This window comes from Peromyscus maniculatus, chromosome X, assembly GCF_049852395.1.
Source record: "Peromyscus maniculatus bairdii isolate BWxNUB_F1_BW_parent chromosome X, HU_Pman_BW_mat_3.1, whole genome shotgun sequence".
In the NCBI taxonomy this organism is placed as follows: domain Eukaryota; kingdom Metazoa; phylum Chordata; class Mammalia; order Rodentia; family Cricetidae; genus Peromyscus; species Peromyscus maniculatus.
The window spans coordinates 123,668,861-123,689,508 of NC_134875.1; the positions used below are offsets into that span (position 1 = coordinate 123,668,861).

At 41.4% G+C, this 20,648-nt stretch overlaps 1 protein-coding gene and 1 pseudogene across 2 annotated transcripts in view; one reads left to right on the forward strand and one right to left on the reverse strand.

Annotated features, from left to right (window-relative positions):
* Nucleotides 1–352: 352 nt before the first annotated feature.
* Syn1 (synapsin I) overlaps nt 353–20,648 on the forward strand; it is a 42,660-nt gene continuing 22,364 nt past the window's right edge. Inside the window, exons 1-5 of one of the 2 annotated variants that reach the window (XM_006991422.4) lie at nt 353–1,112; nt 12,024–12,081; nt 12,187–12,278; nt 13,208–13,364; nt 13,921–14,010. In XM_006991422.4, the coding sequence (XP_006991484.1) occupies nt 736–1,112; nt 12,024–12,081; nt 12,187–12,278; nt 13,208–13,364; nt 13,921–14,010 (774 nt within the window). In that variant the 5' untranslated portion in view covers nt 353–735. The remainder of the gene's footprint in view (nt 1,113–12,023; nt 12,082–12,186; nt 12,279–13,207; nt 13,365–13,920; nt 14,011–20,648) is intronic. The other variant, XM_006991420.4, reaches the window with a different exon arrangement.
* Nucleotides 9,724–10,120, reverse strand: LOC102913240 (large ribosomal subunit protein eL38 pseudogene; annotated as a pseudogene).

Genomic DNA, 20,648 nt, shown 5'->3' on the forward strand with positions numbered 1-20,648 from the left:
ACCCCCATGCTCTTTTCTTTGTGAGACACTGTGGATGCAGGAGACAGGTCTCGCCAGGAATGCTGCAGTAAAGAGAATTTCTACTTTTATTGTCCCCTCTGAGTGTGCCTCTACCCCCACTCGCACCCACAAAATACCTTCAGTGAAAATCAACACTGGAAACGAAGTATCTGGAGAGGATAACTGTGTGAGAGCAAGAGAGCCTAAGGATCAGAAAGAGGCAGCTAAATGGGATAGGGTCGTGGGGAGGGAGCTTCCTTACTAAGGGTCCGAACCCTCCGGACAAGAACCCCACCCCCACTCCCCAAATTGCGCATCCCCTATGCGAGGGGGGAGGGGAAGAGGATGCGGCGTGGCGCGTGCGCAGTGTAGGATTCAGCACCGCGGACAGAGCCTTCGCCCCCGCCGCCGGCGCGCTTCACCACCTCCCCCAACACCGAGGGCGGGCTGACGTCACTCGCCAGCCCTCCCCAAACTCCCCTTCCCCGCTGCCTTGGTCGCGTCCGCACCACCGTGGGTCCAGTCGGGCCGCACCACGAGAGGCGCGAGATAGGGGATTGCGGGCGCGACCATACGCGCTGCTGCGGCGGAGCCTCGGCGCTGCCTCAGTCTGCAGCGGGCAGCAGAGGAGTCACATCGTGCCGGAGAGCGCCGCTGTGCTCCTGGGCCCCACGCGCTCCGCCCCCGCGACCCACGGACCCACTGCCCCTTGGACCCCTGCCCCAAAACGCCACCATGAACTACCTGCGGCGCCGCCTGTCGGACAGCAACTTCATGGCCAATCTGCCAAATGGGTACATGACAGACCTGCAGCGTCCGCAGCCGCCGCCGCCGCCGCCCTCGGCCGCCAGCCCTGGGGCCACGCCCGGCTCCGTGACCACCACTGCCGAGAGGGCCTCCACAGCCGCGCCAGTGGCCTCTCCGGCAGCCCCTAGTCCCGGGTCCTCGGGGGGCGGTGGCTTCTTCTCGTCACTGTCCAACGCGGTCAAGCAGACCACAGCAGCCGCAGCCGCCACCTTCAGCGAGCAGGTGGGCGGCGGCTCTGGGGGCGCAGGCCGTGGGGGCGCCGCCGCCAGGGTGCTGCTGGTCATCGACGAGCCGCATACCGACTGGTAAGCTGCTGTTGCGCCTCCTCGAGGGCCTGGGTCCCCAGATGTTTCTACAGTGAATGAGCAATTATAGAGCGTCACCCAATTACTTCCTTTTAATGATTAAGCTCAACCCTTCCTTTACGCTCTGCTTTTACCTCCTCCAAACTAAAATGGGCACAAGGAGCAATTTTCTGTTGTCTATACCTCTTCCCCAATCCTCATTCCCAAAAGCCTTTGGCTTCAATATATGCAGAAAGCTTTCAAAGGCCAAATGTGCCCTGCCCAACTCTTGACGGGAAGGTCTCTTCCCTACTGAGTCTTGTAAACATTTATTCAGTACTTGCAGTATACCTCACTGAAGAACTCTTCCCTTGGGGTCTTTGCCTTTAATGACTTCCATGAGCATGTTTTGAGAGCATGATTCACGCCCTGTTATCCTCACTCTTTGCCCTAAGGCCTCTCTAGTGGATCTTGTGAACATGTATCCAGTTGATGCTGTATCCCATCCCAGAAGACCTCTTCAAAGACCTTTCAAACCTGTCTGTAAACAGTAATTGAGTAGTGCCTGTTGTATATTTCACCCCAGTTTCTCATCACACGCTTTGCCTCTAAAGGATCCTATGAACCTTGACTGAATGCCTTCTATGTATTCCAAGTCTAGGTGCGTGCTCGGAAGGGTCGTTCTCTGAAAGGTCCAAGCTCTGAAGGGTGCTGTGCGTTCTCCGAAGGATCTAAGAGGCGTTAAATGTTTGTCGTGTACCATCCCTAAACCCACCTCAAACGAATCATTTTCCAAGTGTGAATTCTGTGAGCATTTTCAAGCTTCCTGTGTATGATTCACTGGCAGTCTCTCCTCAATGACCTTTTCCTATAATGAACCTAGAAGACTTTTATCGAGTGCTTCCTGTATCTCCTGTTCTCCAGACACTTTTTCAAAGACCTTTGGTGGATCCATTCAGTATTGATCAGTTCCCCAAAATGTGATCCTTGTCTAAAGGTTCTTTCCTTTAGTATATCCAGCAAGCATCTGTTGAATGCCAGCTGTATATCCCACTCCCAAGCCTTTATCCAATGCCTTTTCCTTCAGGGGCTTCCATCAGCATGTACTGAGCACCTTTTGCATGACCCAGCCAAAGGTCTTTCCACAAAGGTCTATGATAAGAGTTAATCCAGTGCTCAAATATTTAATACTTGCTGTGGGCACCACTTGGGTCACTTTTGCCAAAGGCTTTTTCTTTCCATCCCTCCTTAGAGCATTTATGGAGCACTTGCTCTTCACCTTCTCCACAAGAATCTTCCTTGCATGAAAGGAGAACTGTGCTTGCCTAGATCAAATTTCTGCACCCCTTTCCCCTTTCCATGGGGCTTTTCCTCCAAGGATCCGGTGCATAGTTATCAAACAATTCTGCATTCATCCCTAGCCTTCCTCACCAAAGGTCATTTGTGAATAGTCAGTGAACACTGATTTCTTGTCCTCTCTGAGCTCCAGTCTGTGACCTTCCTCCAAAGACCCTTTCCTTCAGTGGCTCCCAGAAACATTTATTGAGATCTCCTGTGTGTTTATGCCTGCTCCTCAGCTACCTTTACCAGTAGTGGAGGCAGTCGGCACCTATGCAGTACCTGTTGTGTATAGAGAATACATTTCCCTTCGTTATCCCTAGGAGAACCTGCCCCCAACCACAAAGCCTGTCCTCCAAGCTTTCCTCCAATTAACCCAGAACCTGGTATATAAGAATTGTCCCTTTCCCATTCACTTCAGTACCACCTAGGATTCTCTCTTCCCAACCTTAAGCCCATACACCAAAAGACTGTTAGTCTATTTAAGCCAGTCAACACTTTCTGAGAACCAACTATATGAGTCAACCCCAGTCTCCTCTTTCCAGGTCTCTGGAAGTTGCTGCCACTGCCTTAACAGCTCACTCTCCAGAGATCTGTTTCAGTCAAAATGTATTGAGTACCATCTGTTGACTAATTTAATCATCCCTCCCTCATAAGCCCTTAACATGCCATCCTTTCTATTTAAGCCCTTTAATCCATTCTACAGATAGTAATTGTATATTTTCTATGTAACAGAATGTGGGATGTAGTTGGTAAGCACTTCTCCATACTAGAAGAACCCTCCCTCAGCTCCCCTTTCTTCTAATTCCAACCACTAGCTGAATTTCCTATAACTTTTCCTACTTATTCCCATCAGCATTTAATGTGCATATGTTATGTACTTTGAAGAACACATTTCCCCACCTTAAAATCCAATTTCCCCCATTATTCTGACTAGGTCCTGCCCCTCTACCCACGCACACACTATGTAGGCATCTCCTCAGCAGTCCTTCCCCTCACCCATCAATCCAGAAAGCACTTATTAATCTCTTGCTGTATTCTGTTCATGTAACCGAATTCTCATCAATGCAGCAAGCTGTTCCACTTTTCCTCCATCAACCCTTAAAATGTGTATTGAGCACAGTTCATGATTCCTTCACTATAAGCTGTCCCCCAGGGCACTGTCATTTTGGCTCCATTTGCTTTATTGAACTTAGCAAACATTAATGTGGCCTGTACTACATATTGGTAGATGTTTCTTCTCTGCTTCAACCCTACAGACAGATTATTTAATTGATTTTCCCCCCAGTTTCTCAGCTGAATGCTGGTGTCCATTCCCCTTTCTGTAATTGTAATCTAATGCCTTCTATTTTTCTTCTAATCTCCAGCAAACTTTTATTGAGTACTTACTGAACTCAGCAAAAGACTTGTCCCCCTCTCCCTCAGCATCCCAGAAGCCCCCATTTATTTCAACAGCTCCTTCAGTCTTTCTCTGCTAGTCAATTTGGCAAATATTCATTTAGTGTCTGCTAGGTATGTAGTGACGTTGATAGAAGGAGAGAGCCTAAGTATACCAAGCTCAATATAGAAACAGAAATTTCAGACTTGCAGAACCATGAAAGCTTTGAGGATTTCAGGTTGGAATAAAAGGAGTTTTACAATTTTGTGATAAATGCATACCTATGTATAGCCTGATGCCATCTCTCCAGTCTTCACCACCCTTCTTTCTTTCTTTCTGAGCCTCCATGCTTTGAAGTTGCATCCTCTAAGTTGAGAGGATTTAATTTTTTAATATTTTAAGGCATGGTCTCCCTATGTAGCCCAGGCTGGCCTTGAACTTGTGATTCTGCTGCATCCACCTCATAAGAGCTAGGATTTATAGGCATGTGCCACTATACTCTGCCCCATCTCTCCTTTTTAGAGATAATTTTGTCCAGTGTTTTTCAATCTGTGGGTCACCTATTGCCCATGACCAGCATTCCACTTTCTATGTAAAGCAAGATAAATGAAAATAGAGAACAGAATATGTTTTACATAGTAAGCAATTATCTAATAAGTCTGTTATTCCAATAATATATACAATATATTATGTATACTATATATTGTATATGACATAGACTACATATTGCATGTGCTACATAATGACTTTATATCGTATAATGCATCTAGAAGTATAGGATTTTCTTCACAAAATGGAATAAAATAGAACAGGAAATACAAAACCACATTGCATATAGTAATTATTTACCAAAACTTTTTTTTTGAGAGAAAGAGAGAGCCTTGCTATGTAACCCAGACTGACTTCAAACTCATGATCCTCCTGTCTACATCTCCCAAGAGATGGACTACTAATATATAGAACTATGGCCAGTTGAAACTTTAATGCCAATTATATATGTATACTTATGCATATTCTACTAAACATTCTAGAGACATGTATGATATATATTTTATATGATCTATATTATATAAGGCATCCTGTTTGTCATAAAACATATGGGTCTTATATAATGTGTGTGTGTGTGTGTGTGTGTGTGTGTGTGTGTATAGCATGAGTTATTATGTAAATATGTATATAGTGAGTTATGTAAACTGTGTTTCTTATTGTGGCTTCTTTTCTTAGATAGACTTCCCTGGAGACCCTTCACCTTCAGCTAGCACCTCTGTTGGTCTCAGTGGCTTACTTGGTGGGTGATCCATTCCTTCATCTTTGAAGGATCCCTGAGCCTGTGTCCCCACACCTGACTCTGACTGCTTCCTTGTCTACTTACCATGAAAGCTGAACAAGGAGTTCCAACAGTTGCCAAAGTGGATGGCCTGGGTGCCAAATCTACTCCTTACTGGCCCCACTGTGTACCAACAGCCCTACCTCCTCCTTCCTAGCAATCACTGTTACATTCTTCTGCTAGTGGCTTCTCTTTACTTATCAAAAGAAACCCGAAGTGCCCAGGTGGTGATCATATCTTAGAGTTTAATGGGATTCTTGCTATATCCCCTGATAGTAGTATCCCCCTCTTGGAGAACCAGGACCTCTAACCTTGCAGAAACCTGAAGGAACAGGAAGCACAGATTCTAAAAGTGGATCACTGGGATTGATGGTAAGCTGGGCTATTCCCATTGTGACCTCTGACTTACCAGATTCATGTGTTCTACCTATTAGAAGAACAGCATATAGAATGGTCATGGACTGAGGGTTTGCACTGCCTTTAGGAAGGTAATGCCCATTCTTACATGGTGTCATCTCCAAAATGAGGTCATACCTATGGTTTCATTCTCTCAGGCCAGCAGCCTCTGGGTGGTGTGTTATAGAACCTCACTGGTTGATTCCATAGTCATAGGCCACTTTTGCACCTCTTTGCCTTCCGTTACTTTGTTATGACATGTGTACTTTGGTTTGCTACAGTGTTATATGGGATACCATGCTTCTGAGAATCAAGTATTGTTTAAACCTTTGGACAGCGATGCTTGCTAGTCTTAGTCAGAAAATGAAAAGGCAAACCACACATGAAAATTACTAGTCAAAATGGATCACCATTCTTTCCAACATAGAAGAAGCCCAATGCAGTCAGCTTGTCCCAAGTGGCTGGTTAGTCTTGAAGTATGGTGTCATATCAAAGATTCAATGTTGATCTCTTTTGTTGGAAACTGGAAACTCCACACATAGCTTTTATCTATGCTGCTATTGCCATTTCATTCGTGTGCCCATCTGCTAGCACTGGGATGGTTCATTAAAGACTGGCTGACATCATCTGGATGACTCATCTTATCTACTTGGTTGCCTAGTACCACTACCATGGTGGATGAAGCCTAGTGGGTGTTAGCACACAGTACAAAGATCTTCACTCCTCCCTTTTTGCCCACTCCCATATGTTCATGCACAGTGCTGTACCTCAGTTCTCCTTGTCAAGATCTTCCAGTCATTTTCCTTCCTAGTCCCTGAACAACCAGACAAGCTACTCAACATTGTCCATAAATATCTAACTTTATTATTTGGTGGGTGTGGCCTCACTCCACTCATAATGAGGTATTTTGGGTGCATATCCACTTGGTGTCCTATGGTCAAGCATTCTATCTTTTTTTTTTAAGATTTATTTATTTATTATGTATACAGTCTGCTTGCACATATGCCTACAGGCCAGAAGAGGGCACCAGATCTCATTATAGATGGTAGTGAGCCACCATGTGGATGCTGGGAATTGAACTCTGGACCTCTGGAAGAGCAGCCAGTGCTCTTAACCTCTGAGCCATCTTTCCAGCCCCCAAGCATTCTATCTTTATCAGAGAGAAATTCTGCAATGGAATCTGTTTTTCAGCCAGCATGTAATTTAGCCAGGCATGGTGGGTGGCACTTTCCTGCAATCTGAGATGAGTGAGCTAAGGTATAAGGATCCATAGTTTGATGCCAGCCTGGGCTACATAGCAAGTCTCAAAACAGATGAGGCTACATAATAAAACCCTATCTCAAATACAACAACCACAAAGGTATCTAAGCCCCTACTGCAGATGACATGGCCTAGCTCCAGAACCCCGAGAGTCTCATACTTAGGCTTCTCATAGGCTCCACACTGCATCCATCTCCACTACTGACACCCCTGGTATCAGAGGACTTGCCAGGTCAAATGGGTTAAGTTGAAGGATTGTTGTATCATATCCTGAATCTGCCACAGACCCCTCTTATGCTACTCAAAGCTGACAACTTCACATGTCACCTGAAACATGGATCCAGATGTAAAATATGATGTTTCCAGAACTTGAAAGAAGCCTGCCTTCTGTTTTAACAGTAGAGGGCATGAAATGCAAAGCTTTGCTCTATTCAGTGGAAGTGTTGTCTTGGCATGTTTTTGGTCACTGGGTCCCTAAAAATATTACTAATATGATAGGTCCCTGGGTCTTTGAATGGTTTCTCTCCTACCCTCTCAAGCTCATGAGAGACATGGTCTTACTATATAATCTAGAACAACCTGGAACTCACTAGGTATCCTAGGCTAGCCTCAAATTCATGACCCTCCTGCTTTAGGCCTCTGAGTGCTGTGCTACCATCCCCACCTTAGATCACATGTGTCTTATCAAAGCAATATGCTAACCATCTCTTATTCATCTTGCATAATCAGTATGATGTAACTGATATAATGGTCCAATGTGATATTCTCTGGGATGTCCAGATGGTCCAGATTCCTTTGGACTATAAGTGTAGGTTGAGAGAAAGAAAATAGCCCTATGGAAAAACCATCGACAAATATTGTCAAAACCATGTGAACTGTTTCTGGTCCTCTTTTCTAATCAGAATTGAAGAAGTACATTTGCCAAATTGATGGCTGCCTGTCATACCTGATACATTATTAATCTATAATAATGATAACATGTCCAGTATGGTAGCTGCAAACAGAGGTACTAATTAGTGATATTTGCAGCAGTCAACAAGAATTCTCTGGATCTGTCCAGTCTCCTCAGAGACACAACTGGTTAATGCATTGGAGATATGATGAGACAAGTGCCCTTGCAGCATTTCCAGATCTTTCTGACTGGTCCCATTTTCTAACATCTCCTCCAAAATTTCTTTTGATTTACTGTTGTTTTGTTCTGGTTTCTTTTCCAGTGCTGGGGTTGAAATCCAGAACCCCATGCATATTAGGCAAGTGTTCTGCCACTGAGCTATACACCCAGCCCTGATTTACTGCTTTGGTAGGGGCATGAAGGTGCCATATCAAAAGCTACTCTTTTGACTTCTCCTCTTCAATAACTGTTATCCCGCTAGGGCCAGTCATGGAAATGAACATTAGGGTGTCTCTGGGTCCAGGGGACTCACTGTGAGCAGGATCTAGTTATTAGTCAGTTTTCCAGGGTAGTAGTTTGGAGTGGATCCTGAGCAGAGTAAGCATTGACAAAGGTACATGCTTCATTCAAGGCCTTTTGCATTGTTCCCATCAGAGGGAAGGTTTCTATGTAGTAAGAGTGAGTAGACTGCTTCTGCTGGTATAGTGGGTTCAGGCAGGTCTTGTAAGTTCAGGATGTTTAACTGCATCTATCCATGTATCCTTGTCCCACACCTTAGGGTACCACTCCTGTCCTGTCCACTATACTTAAATCCTGAGCCTGGTCTTCCCTTCTGTTAGCTCTCTGGCTGCAGGTTAAGGTTTCTTTAAAAAGAGCCAGGGGCATCCTCTGCCTTTCATAGTTTGCCTTGAATTGGTAGTTATTCACTGTCATTATATCAGATCTGTCTGCAGTTAACCAGTGCCATTAAACAAACAGTTACTCCAATCTGGTTGCAATTTCCCTCACATCTGGCAAGTGTCAAAGATATTTCACCAGCTGCTTCACTTTCCTCCACACGATTCCTAATTTTTTTGTTTTTGTTTTTTTCAAGACAGGGTTTCTCTGTGTATTTAGAGCCTGTCCTGGAACTCACTTTGTAGACCAGGCTGGCTTTGAACTCACAGAGATCCGTCTGCCTCTGCCTCCCGAGTGAGTGCTGGGATTAAAGACGTGCACCACCACTGCCCGGCATCCTATTGCAATCCACCATCAGGAAAAGTCATTGCTGTTCCCAAATACCAGGGGCCCATTGTGTCACTCTTCATCACTCAAGAAAAAATACCGTATTTCATCTTTTGTCATTGTGACACCTCCAATGTCATTGGGCCTGCCACATAATATGGCATCCTCCTTGCAATACAAACTGGGCCTGCTACAGAGGAATTTATATGGCTGCAGCGTATTATGGACTATTTGTACTACATCTCCTGCCACTCAGGGTGCTCACTTTCAACATGGTGCTGGATGACCCAGCTACAGAATCATGTTAAGAGTCTTCTTCTGTACTTTGACTCCTACCTATAGCCCAGTGTTATAGGGTGACTTCCTGGAACAGACTCAAGAGGCAGAGATTTTCATGCAGAAGGCCTACTGGGTATGTCTTTTGCACCAACACTGTAAAGAGTATATAGGATTGAGCAGAGAAGAAGCTAGGATACAGGTCAGAGGCCTCAGCTGTTCCTAGGGGGTGTAGAGACATCCCTTCAGAGTCAGCCTAGAATGAGGCAAAGAGTCTAGCCTTCTGTCAGAGTTAGGGTTATCATTGCTATGATGAAACACCATGACTAAAAGCAAGTTGGAAAGGAAGGGTTTACTTGGCTTACACTTCCATATTGTAGTCCATCATTGAAAGAAGTCTGGGCAGGAATTCAAAGAGGGCAGGCCATGAAGGAGTGCTGGGTGGCTAGCTCCCTGTAGCTTGTTTGGCCTTCTTCCTTCTTCCTATTTTTTTTTTAATTTTTCAGAGTTTTTTTTTAATAGTCAAATACAGAGGTCTAGTTCATTTCAGCTCCTTCACTGCTACACCAGGGGTTCAAGCTTCTCTGCCTTCTCCTTGTCTGTGATGACCAGGGTGTAAAGGTATCTGCTACAGCAAACCTTGAACTTCACATTGTCATCATCATCATCCTTCTTTTTTGCTTGTTTATTTGTTTCTTGAGACAGGGTATCTCTGTGTAACAGCCCTGGATGTCCTGGAACTCACCTTGTAGATGAGGTTGGCCTCAAACTCACAGAGATCCTCCTGCTTCTACCTCCCAAGTGCTGGGATTAAAGGCATGCACCACTGCCAGGTCTCCTTGTTCTTCTTGATCTTGATGGATTTTTTCATGCTTCTGCTGGGCTGTGAGCAGAAAGTTCTTGATTTCCTCAATTTTCCAAGGTGTGGGGACAGGCATTGTTGACCATGCTCAAAAAAATGTGGCAGAACCAAAGAGTACACAAAAAAACTAGCCTGCTTTCTTATAAAACCCATGACCTCTAGCCCAGGAGTAGCACCAGCAACATTGGGCTGGGCCATCCTATATCAATCACTAATTAAGAAAATGCCCTACAGCCCAATCTTATGGAGATATTTTCTCATTTGAAGCTCCCTTCTCTCTGATGACTTTAGCTAGTGTCAAGTTGATGTAAAATATCCAGCACACCTTCATACCCACTTTAAGACCAGAAATAGGTCAGGGTCTAAGCTCAAGAAATTAAGTGTTGCTGGGCATAGTGGCTCGCACCTTTAATCCAAGCACTTGGGAGGCAGAGGCAGGCAGATCTCTATGAATTCAAGGTCTACAAAGCAAGTTTCAGGCCATCCAGGGCTACACAGTGACAGAGAGATCTTGTCTCAGAAAAAGAAAGAAGGGAGGGAGGGAGGGAGGGAGGGAGGGAGGGAGGGAGGGAGGGAGGGAGGGAGGAAATTGGGTGTCACCTTGGCCAAGGCAATTGCTTATAGCAGAAGACAATTCTCAATGGAGACAAAGCCATGATCTGTCAAAGGGACCAAGACTTTTTGGCTCCAAACAGGAGCTTGAGCAGAAACTACAGTAGCCCCTACACTTATTGTCAAAAAACAAACAAGCAAACAAACAAACTGAGACAGACACAGAGAGAGACAGAGACACAGATGGAAGGGGACAGAGAAACTCAAAAGAAAGAGACAATATACAGAGAAAAAGGAAAAACAAATAGCTGTTCCTGCGTCCACACTAGTGAAGCCAACAGAACCCACTTGTGCAATGTAAATGTGTCAGAGTTGCTGACTGTGTACATGCTAGTGACCAGTGTCCCTAGGAGTGTCTCTTCCTTTCATCCCCCTTCCATGAAAATCCTGACTGGAGCTTCTGTGAAGAAGCCTATCTGGTGGTGGTGGAGCAGGCCTTTAATACCAGTAGAGGCAATTGGATCTCTGGGAGTTTGAGGCCAGCCTGGTTTACAGAGTGAGTTCCAGGATAGCCAGGGCTACACAGAGAAACCCTGCCTCAAAAAACTAAAACCAAAAAGAAAAAAGAAGAAAAAGAAGCCTGTCTGGTAGAAATCCTGAGCCTGGGAGAGGAGGCTGCTGGAAGCTGAGCTTAGCTGGGGTGGGGCTAGAGACAATGACACAGCAATTTGTGATGTGCCTACTGCTGCTGCTCCTACTCATCTTCTTGAGGCTTCCTCTCATCCTCAGCTGCATTCCTCCCTTCCCCATCATTGCTGGCTACAGCTTCTTTACAACCAGCCGAAACCTGCATTCCTCAATTGGCTGCTCCTGTTCAGATGCAACTGTCCACCCATAGCTGTTGGGTCCCCCACAGCAGATGACACCCATGATCTAGGTGCTGCTTCATAGTAAAGGAGAGAACAGAGAGATATTTTGGGCCCCTGATGACATAAGTACCAAGAACCACACAGGCAATGAAACATAACACGCCACAGGCACGTCATGTATTTAAACTCTCTTAGGTTTTTGGCCGTTTACAGACCTCCATGCATTCAAAGTGACCTAGCACCATTCATTTTCCAAAGCTTTTTACTGGAACATTTAGAATAGTAATGTCATGAGATATCATATTTTGGGACATGCCTGCCCTCTAAGGTTTAAGAAAACATCTCACAATGTCTTTTATATACTTCCACAGAGATTACAATAGACTTTATTCACAAAGTATTGTCAATTAATTTTTGCAAACTATTACAATTTTAAAGTATTACATGTTTTCTGTACCAGCACTGAAGGGGAAAAGAGTTGAAGGGACCAGCCTAGATGTGGTCTTCATGTCTGAGATCCGAACATTAATAGATGTGCCCTTCTGTATTTCTCTCCAGGGCAAAATACTTCAAAGGGAAGAAGATCCATGGAGAAATTGACATTAAAGTAGAGCAAGTAAGTTGAGCAGATAGATGGGCTTGAAACTCCATTGTCTGGGACTCACTTACATGATGTGGGCGAATCATTGATTTTTTTATTTTTTATTTTTGTCTTTTCCAGGCTGAATTCTCTGATCTCAATCTTGTGGCTCATGCCAATGGTGGGTTCTCTGTGGACATGGAAGTTCTTCGGAATGGAGTCAAAGTTGTGAGGTGAGTATGAAAAAGGCACAATGGTGTTTTGGTAAAAAGTATAAAGGACTCCCTTATAACTGAGGAAGAGTCACTAACTCCCTATGCATCTTCAGTGAGCAAAATCTTGGGTTTTGCTCACTGGTCGGGGAGTCTAAATAGCCAAGGATCCTAGCATGCCACAAGGAAACTTTTCAATTATTCGTTCAACAAACATTTGTTAAACATCTACTTCATCCTAGGTGCTGTCCTCAGCACTTGACACCAACAGATATTTATTTAGCACCGACGACTGTATGCCAAGAGCTCTTCTACATGCTGAGTGACCTAATGGTGAACAAAACAAAACACCCTCCCCCAAAATATAAAACCCTTTTGCCCTTAACTTGTTCTATAAACAGATAATAAGAAAATGTAAAATCACAAAGCAAAGCCCAGAACAGTAAAGCAGATGTAGGGCTTTTTGGAACATAATGGGGTTTGCAGTTTGAATAGGGTGGCCAGGCAGCATAAGAAATGGTTGAGAACGTCCTGAAGAAGGTGAAGGAGAGATCCCTATAGGTTTGCTGGGTAGAATATTGCAGACAGAGGGAAGAGCTCACATATCCCCTGAGGCTGCAGTATATATTCTGAGGAGCATACTCAGAAGACAACTGAGAGTCTGAGAGACTATGACCAGGGAGATGCCAGAGCTCAATGGGTAGAGTTGCAACCTGACCTTCAGCAGACAGGAAAGTCTGAAAAGGAATCAATCACCAGATGGGGAAAGGGTGGGAACAATACTCCAGGCAGAAGGATCAGCTTGTGCATATGTGGAGAGAAAAAGACACTTTGCAATTTCCAGAAGCTATGAATACTTAAAAATTCAATAGAGTAGTAGGGAACTTCCTGGCTGGTGGGGGAGCCGCATACACACACACTCAGCGTTCCTATCCCTGTCCCTAACCCAGGTCTCTGAAGCCAGACTTTGTGCTGATCCGCCAGCATGCCTTCAGCATGGCACGTAATGGAGACTACCGCAGTTTGGTCATTGGGCTGCAGTATGCTGGAATCCCCAGTGTTAACTCTTTGCATTCTGTCTACAACTTCTGTGACAAACCCTGGGTGGTAAGTTACAAGAAGAGTGCTACTAGAGATGAAATTGCTCATATGTACATGTGGGAATCTGGAGCCACTCTCTTTGGGGAAGTGAACATATTTAAAAGCTTAATATGTGAGTTAGCTTTACATCACTGTAACAAATACCTGAGATAATCAACTCACAAAAAGAAATGGTTTATTTTAGCTCAGTTTTCAATGTTTCAATACATGATATGTTGGCCCTGTTGCTTTGGGCTTGCAGAAAGACAGGGCACCATGGTGGAAGTGCACAGTGGAACAAAGTTCTCTCTCTTGTGGCCTAGAAATAAAACACAAAGAGAGAGAAAATAAGAAACCAGGGATTTATAATTCCCTTTAAGAATACCCCACAACAACAACCTAAAACATCTTAGGTCATACCTCTTAAAGTTTCCACACCCCCACAACAGTACCACTCTGGGGAACAAATTTTTAACACATGAGCCTTGAGGACATTCCAGATCCAAACTAGCACTTGCGGTCCCAGCTTAAAGACTCCCCTGAGGTAAGAAACCTACTGATCCATGTCTCCTGGTTCTCATAGTTTGCCCAGATGGTTCGACTACACAAGAAGCTTGGAACAGAGGAATTCCCTCTGATTGATCAGACTTTCTACCCCAATCACAAAGAGATGGTAAGCCTGGGAGAATAGAGTGGGAAAGAGTCAGAACTACTGCAATATTATCAATGGCTGTATTGGTAGTATGATATCTGAGTTTTACAGGTGGAAACTTTAGAACAGTGGTTCTCAACCTGTGGGTCATGACCCCTTTGGGAGCTACCTATCAGATATCCTTCATAACAGATATTTATGTTACAGTTCATAACAGTAGCAAAATTAAAGTTATGAAATAGCAACAAAATAATTTTGTGGTTCAGGGGGTCACCACAACATGAACTGTATTAAAGGGTCACAGCATTAGGAAGGTTGAGAACCACTGGTGTAGAAGAATAAAGTTGCTTTGTGATTAAGTCTATATTATGCAAGTTGAGTGGCCTTTGTCCAAAATGCTTAGAAATCATAAATGCTTCAGATTTCATATTTTTTGGATTTTGAAATACTTGTGTTTGTATAAGGTATTTTGAGTACTGGACTCAAGTCCAAAGTTTATTTTTATTTTATATGTGTGTGTGCTTTGCCTGTATGTGTGTCTGTGCACCACATTCATGCAGTGCCCACGGAAGCCAGAGAAGGATGTCAAATCCCCTGAAATTAAAGTTACAAACAGTTATGAGCCTCCATATGGGTGGTAGAAACTGAACCTCAGTCCTCTGTAAGAGTTCTATTTTTTTTTTCTTTTTCAGTTTTTCAAGACAGGGTTTCTCTGTGTAGTTTTGGTGTCTGTCCTGAATCTCACTCTGTAGATCAAGCTGGCCTCGAACTCACAGAGATCCTCCTGGCTCTGCCTCCCGAGTGCTGGGATTAAAGGCGTGCGCCGCCGCCGCCGCCGCCGCCGCCGCCGCCGCCGCCGCCGCCGCCGCCGCCACCACCACCACCCGGGTTCTGTAACAGTTCTTAATCCTTGAGCTATCTTTCCAGCCTGGGATCTGTTAATCCTGAGATTCACAAGAAAAAAACAAATTCCACAATTTTGAGCCAAATTTGAAGCAAGATTTAATTAAATACTACCAAGGATGGACTTTGGTCAGGACCATCCTCTGGAATTCCCAGCTGAGTAGCTACAAGACACATGTTGTAGGGGCTTTTTAAGGACAAACCTATATGGCCACTGTATTTTCCCATGTGATTTGGCTGTTATTTTCTATGAACTATAGCTCCCATCATCCCGGGAAGTTACCTATTCTTTAGGCAGGTCGGGCTTACAGGTTAACTTTAACTTTGGGTCTTAGAGACCCAAGTCTAAACATAAAATTAAAATGTTTCACATACACCTTATTCACATAACTCAGTTACTCTTATATAGTATTTTTAGTAAGCTTGTGTTTTGACTGCTACTTGTCACATGAGGTCACATGTAGAACATGACACTTGTGGAACATATGGTGGCACTCAAAAGATTTCAGAATTAGGAACATTTCAGATTTTTAATGAAGGATGTTCAACCGAGACCACAAATTTCCTAAAGTTACAAATAATAGTTATTGATCCCAAAATTTTTTTTTTTTTTTTGGTTTTTCGAGACAGGATTTCTCTGTGTAGCTTTGCGCCTTTTCTGGAGCTCACTTGGTAGCCCAGGCTGGCCTCGAACTCACAGAGATCCACCTGGCTCTGCCTCCCGAGTGCTGGGATTAAAGGCGTGGGCCACCACCGCCCGGCTGATCCCAAAATTTATTAAATCCTATTTTTATGTTGTTCATTATTACTAGTACTAAATATGTATTTCTAGTGTGAATTAGCAGAATTAACATAATGAATCAGATTGCATTCTATGTAGAAATCAAATAATTGTTATTAACATTATGAAATATTCCTTCTGATAGAAATTTTACCAATATTTCAAACTAGAATTGCCAATAAAAAATTTCAGGCCGGGCGGTGGTGGCGCACGCCTTTAATCCCAGCACTCGGGAGGCAGAGGCAGGCGGATCTCTGTGAGTTCGAGGCCAGCCTGGGCTACCAAGTGAGTCCCAGGAAAGGCGCAAAGCTACACAGAGAAACCCTGTCTCGAAAAACCCAAAAAAAAAAAAAAAAAAAAATTTCAATAGCAGTATTATAAATTATTTGCAAATAGAAATTGAATAATTGTTTATTATCATAAAATATAATCACTATTAATAAAAATGATCATTAATAGTAAAAATTATTGTAATTGATATATATTATAGGTACCAATATTATAAATTAAATTAGAATTTTTATTAGAAATCAAATAATCAGCCATATGTGATGGCATGGATCTGTAGTCCCAATACTTAGGAGGCAGAGGCAGGAGGATTGTGAGTTTGAGGCCAGCCTGGCTACATAGAAATCAAATAATCATTGCTAGCATCATCAAAGAGTATATGTAACTGTATCACAAATTATGCTTGCATTATTAGTGTCTGGAAATATGCTTGCAAATTAGAAGTGCCTGTTTTGAAATATATTCAAATCGAAATTATCATTACTAATATTTGATATAACAACTAATACTATAATTTGCTGCAATTATAACAAACTAAGGTTATCAATATATGTGATTAGTATTTATACTGAGAAGAAATCAAATTGTTAATATTTCAGTGGCTATTATAGTTATTGATATTTACATGATGGTTACTATAAATTATAAGTGCTGTGGCTATGAGTCAAATTTTAGTTATAAATAGAAATTGAATTTTTAGTAATTCCATCAGTGTTTAGAATTAATTGCTAATATTTCCCAATGCTACAAGTTGTATTTACTTACATAAATAAACATTACCAATTTTATGACTTAAATTATAATTAAATATTAGTGATAATCCAGCATTATTGAATTTATTACTAATACTGCAAGTAGTATGGTTGCTCATATAAATTAACAGTGTATGAATTAGGTTTATTTACAGATTAAACCATTAGGTGTTTGTTTTGTTGTTGTTGTTGTTGGGGTTTTGTTGTTGTTGTTGGTTTTTTTTGGTTTTTCAAGACAGGGTTTCTCTGTATAAAAGCCCTGGCTGTCCTAGAACTCTCTTTATAGACCAGGCTGACCTCAAACTCACAGAGATCCACCTGCCTTTGCCTCCTGAGTGCTGGGTCTAAAGGTTTGCTCCACCATGCCCGGCCAAACCATTAGTTTTAAGGAAATACAATTTGTTTATCACCATTATTATTTATTCCACATTCTTTGAGAACCGGTTCAGTAAAAGGCCATTATGAGCATGGACTCCATAGCTGAAATTTCTGTATGGAAATCCTAGCACTACAACCTATCTACTAACACATGAGATTTTATTTAAGTTCCATGCGCTCCAGTTTATCCATCAGTAAAATGCAGGTGATAATATTTCTTACATCATAGAGTTGATGTGAGAATTAAATTGCTTAATAAATGTAAAATGGTTAAATACCAACACCTGGCATATCTTATCTGCTCATTATGGTATTTTTTCTATTGCTAGGTGATTATTCTTATCATGAAAGGGTATTGGACTTCATCAAATGCTTTTGATGATTTATTGACATGATCATGTGGCTTTTGCCCTTTATTCCATGAATATACTATATATATTAATTGATTTTCATGTTAGTTGATAGCTTCATAAATATGTTTATGGTGTGTCTGGGCATTAAAAATTGCATTACTGGGCTAAAGCTCACTTAGTCATAATGTAAATCCATTGTGGAATTCAGATAGTCTATTGTTAAAGATTATTATGTCTGTGTTTGCAAGGAATACTAAACTATTATTTTCTTTTCTGATGTGCTTTGGGTTTCTGGATACTATTGTTCTCATAGAAAGAGTCTGACAGTATTGTATTCTCTTCTGTTTTTTGGGGAGAAATTGGTGTTTCTTCTATAAATATATATTTGGTGGAATTCATCAGGAAGGCATCTAGTACAAGGCATTTTTTTCTGTATTTGATTTTATTATACTGGGTTATATAAGGCCATTTTCATGTAAGTATATATTGTACTTTGAGCAACACCCACCCCATAGCTGGCTACCCTCCCCTTTCACTTTTCTCCCCCTTCCTTTAGTTCCCTCAGACAATTTTGATTCTATTTTCATGTCATTTGTATAGATGCAATTTTATGCATCTAAAAAAAAATCTAGGACCAACAGAGAAAGCATATGATAGTTGTCTTTCAGAAACTGACTTAATTCACTTAATATGATTATCTCCAGTTACATCCATTTTCATGCAGATGACATAACTTCATTTTTCTTTATGGATGAAAAAGTTTAATTTTGTGTATAACCACATTTTCTTTATATGCCTCTGTTGAGGGATACCTGTATTGGTTCCATAATTTAGCTATTGTGAAAAATGCTGTGATGAAAATTAATGAAAAATGCTTTTGGGTAAATATACAGGCATGATGTAGCTAGGTCTGCTTATAGATAGGTCTATTTCAGTTTTCTGAGACCTTAACATAAGATCCAAAACTCTAAAACTGATAGAAAAAGTAGAAAGAAAATGCTTCATGTTATTGGCATAAACAAGCACTTTCTAAATAGGACTCTAGTCATCCAAGAAGTTAAGGCCAACAATTGACAAATAGAACTTCATGAGGAAACAGTTAATCAAGACAGCCTTCAGAATAGGAGAAAATCCTTACTAGCTGACAAAGGATTGATATGTACAATATACAAGGAACTCAGTAATCTAAATAGCAAAAACTCAAGTAACTCAATCAGTAGATAGGTTAATGAAATAAGTAGACAGTTCTCAAAAGTAAAAAACACCAATAAACATGAAAAAATAATCAGCATTACTAGCCACCAGAAAATTGCAAATTAAAAATTCATCCACACTAATCAAAATGTTAGTCATCTAAGAAACAAATAAGGCTGTTATTGGCATATGTGTTACTTGTTACATCTTCTTGATGAATTGATTTTATACACTTATCTCTAATGAAAATTTGGTTCAAAGTCTGTTTTACCTGATATTTGTATAGCCATTCCAGCTGTCTTTTTGCTATTATTTACATGGTAATTTTCCCATCAACCCATGTTCTTCCTATTTTTGTATTTAAACATAAAAAATGTCAGCCAGGACCCACACAGCAGAAGGAGAGAATCAACTCCCACAAGTTGTACCATGATCTCCACGTGGTGGATTGTAACATGGGTGCATATGTGGATACATGCACACAATAAATAAATGTAATAAAGGATTTTTTGTTTTACTTTATAAGAGTGCTATCCAACTGGACAAGGTTGTGCATACCTTTAGTCCCAGCATTCAGGAAGCAGGGGCAGGAGGAGCTTTGTGAATCTGAAGCTAGCCTGGATAACATAGCTCCAGTACAGTCAGGACTACATAGAGAGACTCTATCATTCTTAGATAGATAGATAGATAGATAGATAGATAGATAGATAGATAGATAGATAGATAGATAGATAGATAGATAGATGCAGCAAAAACAAGAATGCTGTCCATACACACAATAAATAAATAAATAAATAAATAAATAAATAAATAAATAAATAAATAAATAAATAAATAGATGAAAAAAGGTGTTTCTTGCAGATAGCATATAATTTTTTCCATGTTTTCCATTCATGATGCCTTTTTTAGAAAAATTTTTATTTTTTTAATTTTATATATATGAGTATTTGCCTGCATGTGTGATGGCTGCCAAGTGGGTGCTGGAAACTGAACTGAGCAAGTGCTCTTATCTGCTGAGCCATCTCTCCATCCCCATTCTTCCTTTAAATGAAGTATTTAATTTATTTTCATTTAATGTAATTACTAGTAAGTTAGAATTTATGTTTGCAATTTTTTCCTTCTTTTATTTCTTTTTTTCTTTAAGACAGTGTCTCACTTTACAGTGCAAGATGGCCTTGACCTCACAATGTAAATCAGACAGGTCTTAAATATAATCCTTCTGCCTTGACCTCCTAAGATTGAAGGCATATTCCACCACACGAAGATAAATATGGGTGCTTGTAGTGGTACTAGGATTTGGACCCATGGCCTTATGCATGCTATGTCAATGTTTACCACTGAGATATTCTCCTGTCCCCTTCTTTTATTCTTTTTGGTTTCATTTTTGAGACAGGGTTTTTCTGTGTAATTCTGGCTGTCCTGGAACTCATTCTGTAGAGCAGGCTGGCCTTGAACTCACAGAGATCAGCCTGCCTCTGCCTCCTGAGTGCTGGGATTAAAGGTGTGTGCCACCACAGCCCAGCTCTTCTTTTATTCTTATGTTTGCAAATTTGAATTTTTTTCAGTATTTGCTTTTTCAAACATATAGTTATCTGTTAATAATTTTTATGTTCAATATTGTCTTGAAAAGCACTTTAATTATCCTGTTTCTTTCCTGTTTAAAAAAAATATTGCTTTTATGTGTAGCATGCACAAGACCCTGGGTTCAATCCTTAGCTAAATAAATAAATAAATAAAATTTTTGTGTTTTCCCCAAAGATTATAATTTATTTAACTCTAATTGGAATTAATTTCAGTAGCACATTTTTTCCTCTGTATATTTTTATAGCTTTATTCTCATGTTCCTTTGTGCTATTATTGGCATACAAATAACAATGTTTACCAATTGTGTGCCAAAGACTATAATGTAATTATATCCTATATAGTTGCCTTTTAATTCAGGGAAGAAAAAAGTATAACAAGCCAAAGCATTAATGCCATTATTTGTATTTACCTGTAGAGCAGGCTGGG